This window comes from Dermacentor silvarum, chromosome 6, assembly GCF_013339745.2.
Source record: "Dermacentor silvarum isolate Dsil-2018 chromosome 6, BIME_Dsil_1.4, whole genome shotgun sequence".
Classification (NCBI taxonomy): domain Eukaryota; kingdom Metazoa; phylum Arthropoda; class Arachnida; order Ixodida; family Ixodidae; genus Dermacentor; species Dermacentor silvarum.
In genome coordinates this window covers 80,368,863-80,382,444 of record NC_051159.1, presented here as the reverse complement: position 1 = coordinate 80,382,444, position 13,582 = coordinate 80,368,863, and the positions used below count along the sequence as shown (strand labels likewise).

The window sequence follows — 13,582 nt, the reverse complement described above, 5'->3', positions numbered from 1 at the left end:
GAGGCGTATGTGCTCTCCCCCTCTGTTGAAGTTGCCGCAGGGCCGGCGTGTTCTTTCGCTGGCTTGCGTGACAAGCGGCGCGCGCTTGGATTAAGCGCTTTTTGTGACACATGGATACCCCTCTGCCTTGGCACTGCAAGTGGAACTGTCTTTTTTCATGCCATCGGAACCTGTTTATAGCTTTTTTTTTTCAGTTATTAAAAACCATTCTCAACACGCAATTGCATCACGCCAGTCATGATGCAATTGGCGTGAATAGGCACATTCCTTCACAGAGAACAGGGTGTGCATAAATGTTTAGTATGCGTTTGCAATCACGGAAGAGTGGGAATAAAATAAAAGAAAGAAGATAATTGTCATGACATCGCATTTCTTTACAGTAATTGAGGTTGCTCGTTGTGGTGGAGGTTTGATCAAGTAGACAGTCGCATCGACACCGTAGTCTTGTGTTACATACTCTGCCAAGCAAATGGATACTTTCATTCTGCACATCTACTTTAGTTATTTGCGCATGTTGTCGGTAGTGCATGCCAGATGCGGGCCTTAAGACTCTTTGCATGCCGGCCAGTATTATACTCAAGTGAACTTTGCGAAGTTGGGTGCGATGTGGAGGTTGCAAAGTGCTCTGCTTGTTACTTGTTTGCATCTCAGTTTAGCGATACCCCTACAACCATGTCGCACATGTTCTCGACAGCCCAGACACAGCGAGAAGAAAGTTGTTTGAAGAAAAGTTTAATGAACCGACAAGGTGCTGCTCACTGAAAACTTGGGCTTCAAGTTGGGCAGCTGCGCATGTGGGGTCCTTGCCAAATTTTGTCCCCGACGTGTCTGAGGTTAGATCAAACACCACATTGCAGAGAAGGCGCAAAAATAACACGAGAGATATGGGGAGGGATGAATTGATGACCAACTTTTTGTTTATTTGACATGCCGACCAAATGAGGGTATGAGGGAGTGGGGATGAAAGATGGAGGGATAGGGGGGCTGAGCACCTTAAAGGAAACTCCCGGAGGGGCTTGAGCTCTCCCCCTGCCTCCCCGGTCCGGAGTCCCTTCACCAGTGGCTCTTTTTCCATCTGGATGTCCTGTTGTATGTCATGCTAAAACACTGATGCTGGCACTCATTCATTCATTCACAAAACTTTATTAGAGTCCTGAAGCTCGGTTTTCTCAGACCGAGGCGGGCCGCGTCCACGTCGGCACTGTCAGGCCGAGCCTTATGGCGCAATCGTGGACCCTCTGGACAGCCCGTAGTTGAGCTTGACATCGTCTTGTGCCAGTAAAGCCATTTTTCGTCGGGGTCGGCGAGAGTCGCGGGACAGCCCGCCAGCATGTGTCTGATTTTAATGATGCCTTCGCACACGTTACATTCTTTCCTAATTTCTCTTTCGGGGTGAATTTTATTTACGAAATAGGGAGTTGGGTACGTCCCGGTTTGCAGTAAACGTAGCGTGACTGCCTGAGCCCTGTTCAACTTTACGTGTGGCAGTGGGAATTGCCTACGCCCCAAGTAGTAGTACTTAGTTATGTCGTTGTAAGTTAGTAAATGATCTTTATGATCCCCGTAATGGTAGTGGGCGTCGGTTCGGTTCTGACCGGCACGGCAAGCAAGTCCTCGTGCCAGGTCATTCGTCACCTCGTTGAGGTTGAGCCAAGCCTCGTCCACTTGTCCCATATGTGCAGGAAACCAGCGGATTTCAGTTTTGATAGTTTCTATCTTGTCGATAATTTTAGCCGCAGTCCCAGCGACATAGCCTTTGTCAAAGCTCTTAATTGCTGCTTTTGAATCGCTATAAATGAAAGACCATTTACGGTTCCTGATGGCTAGAGCAATCGCGGCTTGCTCCGCTACCGTGGAATCCTTAGTGAAGATGACGGCGTCCCGTACCTCTCCCTGGCTGTCGACCACCACGGCCGTGTAGGCCTCTTTGCCTTTGACCCAGGCAGCGTCTACGAGGGCCGCCTGTTGTCCTAGCTGTTCAATTTCTTTCAACAAAGCTTTCGCTCTCGCTTTTCTCCTGCTAACATTGTGTTCTGGGTGTATGTTTCTCGGGAGGGGGGTGGTTCTGATCCCGTCTCTAAGGTTCGCGCTCAACTCTACCTCGGCCTCCTTCAGGTTCCTCGATCTATTGGGGTCTGTCCCTATTGCTTTGAGTATAAGCCTGCCCGCTCGCGTTTTCGTCAGTCTTTCCTGCTGCGCCATCTGTTGCGCTTCCGCCATCTCTTCTATCGTATTGTGTACGCCTAGGTTCATGAGCGTCACGTTCGAGGTGCTGTTGGGTATACCTAGGGTAGCCTTGACTAACTTCCTGATCATAGTGTTGAGCTTGTTCAGCTCGGCCTGCGACCATTTGAGTAGACCTGCCACGTAGGTGAAGTGACAGAGAGCGAAGGCGTGCACTAGCCTTAGAGCGCTGTCCTCACCCAGGCCCCTGTGTCTGTTGGTGATTCTCCTTAGTAACCTGATGACTTGGTCCGTTTTGTTTGAAATGTGTTGAATGGCATTGAGGTTGGTACCTCCCGCTGCTATGTGGAAGCCTAAAACTCTATCTAATCTTTTTGACCTGCTTGATCGCGGATCCGTCGTGACAGCGTAAGATAATCTTGGGTTCCTCCCTGGGGACGTAGCCCTTCAACCCCTGCCTCGATGTTTTAGGACCAAAAGCTCCGATTTTGCCGCCGAACAGTTTAGTCCCATCTCGCCTAGTGTGCTTTCCACGGTGTGTATGCTAGGCCAAACGGAGACTAGACTGCAGGATGCTGGCACTTGTTACGAATTATTTCACTGAATTGATATTTAATTGAATGCACTATTAAAACAAGCTCTTTGAAAGAACTGGAATTATGTATCAGTGAAGTCATATTTGTCAGCACTGGCACATTCTGAACAGTGCTGTGGCTCTTCTTTCCTGACAGTGCTGCATGATCTGCATGGCTTGCCGAGGCCACCTGTGGATCCCGATATTCAACAAGTGGGCACCGTGCCCATCTTCGAAGAGTTCTTCCACAAGGAGGTGCTTGGTGTGCCAGACGAATTCCAGCCCAGCAATGCCAACCTCGTGCTGCCCCTGCTGCCACCCAATGAGGTACGTTTGTTGAACCCTCATTACTTGCTTGAAACAATGGGTGGCAGAAGAAAGACAGATCGAAAAGTTCCTTGCAGGCTCTGTTGCACTATTTTGAAATGAAGTAATTTTTACAACGCTTCTCTGAAAGACAAGACCCACACATGTCTATCTTATCAGTACACATGTCATGGAACAAGCCACTACGTTTGTTGCCCATGGTTATCAGTTGAGCAACAGTGAGTCTGGCTCTAAATTTCCTCTGCAAGAACTATAGTTTTGGATCATATATTCATGACCGCATTGCATGACTGTATGCTGTTTAGAAAATGTCACGGGGCTCCTTTACTGTCACCCTTTATGTTGTGTGCTTAGCTTTTCGTGGTGTAAACTTACAACATAAAATTTGTAATGTGTAGGTTTGGGCACACAGAGAAAGCTATCAGTTAATGTCTGATATTGATGGAACATGGTTATAACAGCGCATATGAGGACGGATACAGAAGAAATGCGCAGAGGACAATCGTTGAGTCCTCTTTCTTTCATTCTTTCTGTGTCCCGTCCTCATGCGTGCCGTTATATTCATGTTCAACCAAGCCAGCATCCGAAGCCAACTAGCCTGTCCAAGTCTCTTAATGTCTCATAATTTTGAAGTGAATAGATGGTGAGGTGTGCAGAGAAGCAGAACGCATTGAAGCTGTTTGATCTTTAAAAAGAGAGCAAAATAAAAAAAGAACCCTCCTGTTAAAAGGTGCTTCCCTCTTGTAAAGCTTATTTGCAATTTTTTGTCAGTACAGACTGGCAGGCAGAGGTCTAGTTCCACATGCTAAACCTCCACTAAAACGAAGTCTTTGGGGCAGCAAGTGGACCTTGTCAAAAGTGTATTTTGCGAAAAGTGAGGAGATGGTAAAGGAAAATTTTGAATTTGTGAAGTGCATTCCAACAGTGTGAAAGCTTGCGAAACCTAATACAGTAGACTTGCTTAATTTGACTGTGGGTAATTCTGTTTTTTTGGCTAGTTCAATCCCAACTGAAGGTTCTGGCCGAAATTAGCCTTCGCTAGATAGTTCAAACTTGGCTGGTCACCACTATGGTCATTCCAATAGCGGCAGTGTCCGTATTGGTGACATTTGGGAGACAGTCAATGCATCGAACACACATCCTCTCCTCTCAAGAGATGCCTAGTTTTGGCCTGCCCAAAGATGATGTTAAAGGGAAAGTGGTATTTACACAAGTAGTTAACAATTAATTATTACAGTAATTATTTGCTTATAACACATACCTTTTTTTTCCAAGGAAATTCTTCCTAAAATTTCTCGAGCGGTGCAGTCCGATATGAATCCAAAACCGCATTTTCTACAGCCTACCGTCAGAACCAGCCTAGCTAATGTCATCACCATTGCCATCACAAGATGGCGACAATGAATGGCGACCATGAAGGAAGGAAAATACTGAGGAGGGGCCCTGACGTCACTCTTTGTGACGCCAAGTGACGCCGGAAGTTTGCGTTATTCCGCCATCTTGTCGTGACAGATTCTTCTCTCTTGTTCACATTTCTCGCTCGGGCGCACGTGCTCCGCGGCGATCCTAAACCGAAAGATCTACAGTGCAGTCCACTTATAACGATAGAGAAAAACGAGAAATCCGATCGTTATAACTGATCATCTCTATAGTATCTGGACTGCCGAAAAAAAAAATGCCGAACATACCTTTGCAGTCCCGAAACCGAAACTGCCACTTTCGTTTTAAAAATTTACGTTGTAGAAAGTAGGCCGTGAAAAATAAAACTTTTATTAATACCTCTAAATAGCGTCTCAATCGTTAAGCACGCTGAAATAGAAATCTGCACTTGCTTTCGCGGAAGTTTCGGATTCACAACCGCCATGGACGTCCATCTGCTGCGCGAACACTGGCGGGTATAATTTAGCGTGCGTAAATTCAATGAGCAACTCGATCGACGACGTTGCACTTTGGTTGAACCTCGGGGTCGGTGTCAAAGACGGGCCATTGTCAATCTCGTCGTCACTGTTGCTGCTGTCGTCGCCTCTGTGCCAGAACGAGGCAGCACTATTTGCACTCAGAAGCTACTCCATTGAAGCACCACCTATTTCATCGTCAGTAGCAACGTGCTCCCAGAGTTCGGACACCACCTTGTTGGTTTCGCCCATGGGGGTTTCGTCATGGCGCACGAAGCCTGCCTTTTCCGTTGATCGGCATGGACACTGCTTCTAGCCTTCATGATCGTGGCGCTCCCTGTTTTCATAATCGTCGATATCATCCACTGCGCGAGCTCGTACTTCGAGTCTTGCAAGATTTGCAGCTTCGTCTCGAGAGACGTAGCTTTGCGCTTTGTCGGCGCACCTCCCGCTGCTTCCACGGTGAATTTCCGCGCTCGCTGAGAGAGGGAGACTGTAAAGGGAGCCTAGGCCGCTCAGGCGCCGCTTGCTTATCGCTTTCTCCCCCCTCTTTCAGTTTCGTCTCAAGGGGCGCACCTGCCGCTGCTTCCGTTGAGAGCGCGGCAGGGAGCGCAGGCGTTATCATCGTTATAACCGATATATCATTATATGTGGTATCGTCATATGTGGACTGCACTGTAATTGCGATGTATCATGTCATTACCATTGTCGATGTCACGTTGAAAGATGTTCATGATGAACTTCGCAAATTCGACCATGCGGTCGAATTCGCTGATTTTACCGGCTTTTATGAAAATTAAGATGCTTTGTCAGCCCAGCCAACTGAACTGTTCTCACCAACAGCTGGTACCGGCCACTGCCCAGTTCTTGCTTCTGTTTAAAACGATCACCTTCATCGCTCGCTTCTGCTTGTTTTTCTCTGCTTGGACTTCGTGGGGTTCTCAGACGGATTTGCAATCTAGACGCCCGGCACTACGAAAAAAGTCTACGCATGCTCACTTTAAATGATACTCTTACAAATGGAAATATTTAAGCCCTCCTGCACAAGGCTTGCAGATAAACTTTTTCTGGACTTGAGACAAAGGGTGTGCAAACTCTTACAGTTGCCAGTCACAAGTGTTTATGGAAAAGGTGACTGAATTAAAATAATGTTTTTCTCTATGTTCAAATCGTATTAGTGATGCAATTTGGAGAAACTGCTGGACAAATTTATCGTGCAAACTGGCGTGTGAATTGTTCATTTCTTGCTCCTGGTGTACTTTGCAATTTCGCTTCCACTTGTACATGTCATGAATGCCTTTGCAATATTTTTGTGCAGTACTAATGTTATTTAGTTTAAAAAAGATTAATTTGACCCACGTGCTTTCGTGAATGGTGCCAGGGATTTATAAACAACCCCCCTCCCTTCTTACAGGCAGGGACTCCTCCTGGAAAAAAAATTACGCTGAACCCATGCACTGTGGTAATCACTTTAAGAAACATTTACTCTTTCCGGAGGTGGACGCTACGTGGCCTTAATTTTGAGTTTTAAGTTTATGTTCAGGGTGCAGACGACAGTGCTACACTGCAACTCGCAGGGAACGGAGAATCCTTGAGGTCGCGCTAAATGCTTGCGCGTGAATGAGATGCAATATTCACGTTTGGTCTTTCTGTTTTACCATTTTAAAGTCAACGTACTCGTATGCACAATACGTACAGTACGAGCACTACCCCTATGCTTAGTCGTAAAATTTACAATGTGGCACATTGTTCTCGTTATTGTTAAACTCCGAACGACTAGACTGGAGAACCAGTAGAATTTACAGACAGTATCCTGGAGAGCTGGCTTCACAGTAAGCACTGCTAATGCTTGCGTGCGAGGTCGAGAGAAAAAGAATGTCCCCTGCTTTGTGAGCAGCTGCAATGAAGGTACCGCTTCTTCCCGTAGGAATTGCTGCCATTCAAAGAGCTTTTCCACCATGAACAGGCTCTTAACATCAGATAGATGTCACATAACACCCGCCCATGTCAACGTGCTGGTGAAAATTTCTATCGAAGCTCCAAGTATCCCCAATATTAGGAACGCAACAGACGATGAAAAGGATCAATATTTGCAGTTTGTGGGCCAAGCCTACATGAAAACAAAAATATTAACTTGAAATTTTCAGATACTATGCCATGAAAATTGATATTACCGATTAGAATTCATTTCATACTCGTATCTCATTCTTAAATAAGAAAATCCTATTTAATTATTCTTCCCTTTTCTACCACTGTTGCCCAATTCATGGCCAGTCCCCCGTAGTGGGATGATGTGAACAAACAAACCACGTCAGGTATTGTGCGGGGTGACACGTGCAATTGTGTAGTCCCAGCTTTTCTTGTTTATTATTTTGTTAATGTGGCAGCCACGGTTGGTCGAGTAGTTTCTTTGGATATTGTATGCACGTAATTGCAGCGGACACGATGCGCATACATAGGCGCCAACTACGGGGGGGGGGGGGCTCGAGCCCTCCACACTCCCCCAAACGATGCCGAAGCCCCCCCCCCCCCACTGCTAAAATCTCATTACCAGATTCCTGTTACCTAAATCATTTATGGTTTCTTTTGAGTTGCCTCTACCTTTTCCCTTAAAGTGTTATTGGTTAAAAGCTAACTGCTTCATTATTGATACAGGCATGCACGGCTTTTATTCATACTTTCGCTTTATTTCTGAAAATCCTGACAATAGGAAAACAAGCTTATTAGAAGCAGCAACGGCGGCTACCTCTTTCTTATTTTTTCACCCTTCAACTATGTTATTCTAATTTCTAGTGTGAACACCCATGCATAGACACATTATATTTCAAGACATACACAGGACAAAGTTTATTATATTTTTAAAGAGAGAGAGAGGTAGCCAACTAAAAATTATTTCTAATGATATGGATAGCCTATGTCTAGAGAATGAATATGTTGCTGTATGTTCAACTCGCTACAAATTGCTTTGCGCACTTTTTTGACACTGAAAAAGACCTTCAGACTTTAGTGACCCTTTTTGGCAGAGTCTTTTATCAACAGTGTGTGAAATGCACATGAATGATATATATGAGTCTCAGCATTGCTTCTCTTTCCAGTAGGTAATGCTAGCAACTAATGAAAAAAAGAAAAAAAACTTATAATAACTTACAACATTTACTGGGGATGGAAACATCGCAACGTGTATGCAGAGGTCATAAATATATATAATTAACGTAGTAACAGAAGTGATGCCAAGCCGGATTCACTCGAAATCAGAATCAATAGCAGTCATGCGCAGCAGAGCTTTTACTAGGACTTGGAATAAAAAAAAAAAACTGGCTGCAGTTACGCCGCAAAGGCGAAGCAGTATTAGTGATAGCAAAGCATAAGACAATTACACGAAGGAAGATTCTTCGCATATAAATTCATCTAAGAGCTGCACCCCCAAACTTGAAAGGAAATGTTCTTTTTAAAATCCAACCGAGAAGGAATCACGTTCACCGCTGATTCAGATCGCGCTCCATTGCAAAGTTTCCCTCGCAGCGTACTTTCGCCCGTCGCCACTATAAAAAAAAGAAGTCGGTTACAACTTAACAAGATAGGAGAGGCGCGCCCTGCCCTGATCAATGAAGCACAGCAGCCGATTGCCACTGCGACTAAATAGTCCCACTGACGTGACTCGGCCCAGCTCGAAGCGCGGGCTACCATGTCCTCTGTCGGCGGGGTCGGCGGCCGTCTGGCTCATGACGTCAGTCTAGAGTGCGCGCTCATTGGTGGATGCTCGTGTGCATCCGCCTTTGAGGCGCAAATGTCGCTGCCTTCTACAGTTGTACATGACTATAGATGGCGAGAGGAGGTGATCACGGGGGTTTAAGGCGGATTTCATACTTGTAGTTGGAAAAATGAGATAAAATAGCCCGGTCCCATGTAAGGCTCATTAGAATTGTGGCAAAAAAGTGCGGCCCTCACACGAGTCTGTATGCTGGTTATATCGCCTATATCAATTGTAACATTTACTGACTAATTAAAATAAACATCGTGCAACGCACAACATGAAATCATCAATGCACGATAGTGTAATCATCGCATCAGACAACGAACTGATGTCCTTAATAGGAGAGAGAAAGGCACCAACTTACAAGCCAAAGCAAACCACCTGGCTTAAAAAACAACGCAAAAAAACAACGCAAAAAGCAGAGTGAGGGCATATGGGTAAGAAAAGACGCGTGGTTGCGCTATTTGTGAAACTCCCTAGTCTATCTGTGCATTTTCCTTATTAATTTTTATTTGTTGTATGCTGCATTTGCCGCTCAATAACACAATCCATGCTGTTCCTATATTTGCGATCGAGTCCTTTCGTGCTTTTGAGATATCGCTGTCTTATTTATTTATTTGTTAATATGTTTATTTATTTTAGGCACCTGATGACTTTTACTCCATAATCCTTTATTCTGCCTCCAGAAAAAAAACGAAACCAGTGGCATAAGGCATGCTTTGACAAGTAATGAAACTATTACGTAATGGAATCACATTATACTTATGCTAATAAGTCGTCCTAAGTTGTGTTCAGAAATTCTTATACAGTCGAATCTTGTTAATTCGAACGGACGCTCTGGTCCCGTCAAAGTTATGTGTATTTCAATGGGCGAAAACAATCGGTAATTCGAACGTGAAAGCATTTGCGACGGTTAATTCGAACATACCACAGATCGACAATGCTCTCAGCAGCGCGCCAATAACGCAGCGGAGCCTTTGGCCGGCATTGCTCCAACACCGCCATAAAGCAAAAGCTTAGAAGAGACCCCTTCATGCATCAGGCCCAGTCCGGCCAACAAACTGCCCACGCCGGCAAACGCTCGCTTCCCGATAACAGAAAACGAAACTTCAGGGCGCGGCCTAAGCTGGCGCCGGGCCAGCTGGACCAGCGGCGTTGGCACCCGCGCCGGCAAACGCTCGCTTCCCGATAAAGGCAGAAAACGAAAAAGGAGCAGGCTAATCTGCACCAAGCCGGCTGTACTGGCGGCGGGCGCGCACGAAGGCAGTCGAAGGTGAGGGAGTTGAGAGAGAGAGAGAGGGTGAGGGGAGCCACTGAAGCCACTGCCACCGAGGCGGCGGAGTTGCTGAGGCCAAATCCGCTTTCCTGCCGCCCTCCTCCCTCACCTTCAATGGTCTCAATGGCAACATCAGCTCTACATGCAACAACAAGGACGAAATGCCTTGTAACATGTGGTTTAATATGCTTGCTTAGAAGGTTAATTAGTATACATCTGCTCATTAGCAGCTTTTCCGTCACCATTTGTTGAAAAAAAGCGCTAGCCTCTTGAACCTCTTGAGAAAAATCTTGAGAAAATAGAAAAATACCATGACTACGTCACTTCTTCCACACTTTTCTCCTAGCGCACGGATTGGGTAGGGCCTCTCCTCAGATTTTTCCTTCCTTCATGATGGCAACAGAACCAGAGAGGACCAGATACCCTTGGCGATTGTTGTGGAGTTGTTTGATAAATGCTTAATATGAAGCACGGTATGTACTGTACGAAGGACGACATGTTATGGTTCTTCATAGAATGCAATAAAGTGATGTCTGAGTGATGACAATGCACAATAAGTACAGTCGAACCTCAGTATAATGAACACGGATATAACGAATTATTGGATACAGCGAAGTAAATGAAATATTTCGTGGGAAAGCTTTTTTTTGTGAAACTTTAGTCCAACCTATCAAGCTCTGTGACATGGTTCATTTCTAGGTGAGATCATCTGGCAGTGCCAGGTATGCCCATTGCAAGTTTAAAGAAGCATTAAGAAAGCTTTTTTGTCCACCTTTACTTTTTTGCAGACCACAGTGGCCACATTTGGGCGACTTTTAGATCGCTATGCCAATGGCAACCTCGCCGATTCCTTGCCAGCGCTGCAGGATAACTCGTCGTTTCCCGAGCTGTCGGCAGCTCTCGATGCAGACAGCGTTGACGACATCCGCTGTACTGAGTGCACGTCCAGGAGCCTTCTGGAAGATGACCTCCTGTCTGTCGGCAACAGAGCTTTGCAGCAGTCATGCAGTCGGTGTGAGGAGCTGCGAGCCACCCGAAAGAACTACGACGTGCTGCAGGCACGTTTCATTTCGTACTTTTTCTGGCCTGCACTGATGGACACTCTGAACGTTCCCAAGACAGTGGAGCTCCCCCCATACCCACAAAAGAAACGCAAGAAGTACTACCGTGCAAAGTCCAAGCTGAATAAGCCATGGGTGAGGGAGATGTGGAAGGAGCGCAAGCAACGGGCTGCAGCGGCAGCTGTGTCTGGTGCCATATCGGAGCAAGGGGATGGCAGTGCAGAGGAGGCCGACACTGAGCTGGCCTCTAGTGCATCCCACTCTGCCGTGGATGCATAGGCTGACTTGCATGCACCAGCTGCTTTTTTTGTTTTGTGCCTCTGTATTTTAGGCATACCAATATTACCATGTAAGTAGATGGCAATAAATTTAAAATTATTGATTTATTTTATTCATGGCAATCAAAACTTGTAAATTGTTTCTTTAAGTACTGCAACTCTAGTTCGGGAATGTGGCAGTTGGGAACACAGTATATCTTCATATATATCAGTGCACAGCAGTTAAGAAAATACATAGACAATTTGTCATACAAAGATACGCAGACACTTTCAGGTGCAGAGTACAATATTGAACAGGTCGAAAAGACCATATTGGCAAAACAGCTAACAGGTATAACCATCATCTAATAAAAGTGAAATGCTGACTTTAAGACTAGTAAATGTATGTCTCCATAAGGGCCAATTTTTTAGACCATATAGCTTTTTAAAAAGTTGCCTGTGGCACATATCATCATTGTAGTCCTTGAGCTACATTACTTTAAGCAGCAGACATTACTCACGCAAAAAAATCGAAATGCATAATTGACTAATTAACAAATATTGTAGTTAGCTTCCTAATTAACTACATCACTGCACATATTTACAGCCATCAACACTTCTGAGAAAATGCACTGTTCTTCCTCTTACAGGGTGCGTACAGGTTCTTGAAAGTCCTGGAATTTTTTTCCTTCCTTGACAATCCTTAAATTTCGTGAGCAATGCACTCTGATATCGACATCGCAACCTCCTTTCTGTGGTAGAGCGCCGTCGATCTTACAAACTCCCCATTTCAGAAACAATATGCTGACACGAGCACACATGGTTCTGTTTTGCAGAACTGCACGGAAAAAATAAAAGGCTTCACCACGTCAAACTGCGAACGGATTGAGAGACCCGTGCCGTGCTTCGGTGCTTGCTCAGCTGGCTGTGTTTACGCTGCTTTCCTCACCCGTCGGTCTGCCTTGTCCCACTTTCACTCTTGCGCGCGAGCTGTAGCTAGTGAAGCTAAAGAGAGCTATAGTGGAGAGCAACTTTACCACTGATGCTCAGTGCCTTTGGGGGGGGGGGGGGGTTTGTTAATATTATTTATCATAACATAAGTGCAATAACGTTACCGTATTTCCCAGTGTATAATTCGCACCTTAGTATAAGACGCACCCCCTCAAAACGGCAGTTTTTCCGAAAAAAAAAAGTTATAAAGACGCACCTGGTTATTTCGCAAGCGATTTAAAAAAGTTACATTGACGTTTCGCTCCGTGAACGCGGGTCACGCGCAAGTGTATGGGTGCCATATATTTCCACTCCAGGCGCATTTCTGCCGTCGTGATTGCCGCGATGTTCCATATAAAGTCCAAGGTCGACAACATCGTCCCCGCGAGTGAAAGCGTGCGACGGTGAGCAGAATCGCGCCCAAGGGAGGAACGTGGGAAGGCAGTCCAGGATGCAGGGTGGGGGGGGAGCTGCCTGTACTCTCGTAGCAACTGCGTAGTTTGCTAGCGGCGCGCACCGTATCTTGACAGCGAGCTTGCGTTGCTGCTCCATCTTTCTTGCATGGCACTCGAGAACTTAATCACGAGAACCCGGCACCTCGATAGCGCGCACAGAACCCGTAGCAATTAAGTCAACCAGTGCGCTTCGCGTGGCCATAACATCGGATCCGATTTTGACGGCAGCTTTTCAGAAAAAAAAATGTAAAAAAAACGCTTAACCTTGCACTCGGTCGCGCAACGCTTGAAACAGCGAAGCTGGGCGATCGTAGCCCAATATTTTCCAGAAGTACGCGCGAACTTTTCATCTTATTACTCATGATGATAATTTCTCTTCGCGCGTCTCGGACTTAACGGCCGTCACTGCGCGTTGCATAGCGCAGCTTGCAACACTGACACTGTGTTGCTATGCCGACAATGTGTTCCAGCAGACCCACTTCGTGAATGCGTTTCTTTCATAGTGCGCAAAACCTCTTCACCTCGCAGAGCATGAGCATGCAAACACGCAAGCTGTGGACAAAGACGACGACGCTCGAACGCAATCATATGGTTCACATAAATGCATGTTCTGCAAACGTGGCTGTATAGCCTAGTGGTTACGAAGCACGCCTTGAGACCGGCGGTACGTAGGTTTGAATCCCGCTGTGGCAAGAAAGTTTATTTTGTTTTCTTCCTAGTTTCTTGATACGAAACACTAACCATAAATTACAGCTGGCTTAAACAGCTTCGCTGTTAGAAACACACATAGGTCACACCGTTCTATATAA

General features: G+C 45.8%; 1 protein-coding gene across 1 annotated transcript; it reads left to right on the top strand.

Moving 5' to 3' along the window:
• The first annotated feature begins 2,251 nt into the window (after positions 1 to 2,251).
• LOC119456748 (uncharacterized) lies at positions 2,252 to 11,554 on the top strand. Its single transcript, XM_037718571.2, has 3 exons — positions 2,252 to 2,279; positions 2,916 to 3,085; positions 10,799 to 11,554. The coding sequence occupies exons 1-3, from the start codon at positions 2,252 to 2,254 to the stop codon at positions 11,348 to 11,350; spliced, it is 750 nt and encodes a 249-aa protein (XP_037574499.1). The 3' UTR covers positions 11,351 to 11,554.
• The last annotated feature ends 2,028 nt before the right edge of the window (positions 11,555 to 13,582 follow it).

Excerpts from the sequence above, each read along its gene's own strand:
- LOC119456748 (XM_037718571.2), top strand. The coding sequence starts at position 2,252 with ATGAGCGTCACGTTCGAGGTGCTGTTGG. Across the intron at positions 2,280-2,915 it reads CACGTTCGAGGTGCTGTTGG|TGCTGCATGATCTGCATGGC; the intron begins GTATACCTAGGG and ends CTTTCCTGACAG. Across the intron at positions 3,086-10,798 it reads CCCTGCTGCCACCCAATGAG|ACCACAGTGGCCACATTTGG; the intron begins GTACGTTTGTTG and ends ACTTTTTTGCAG.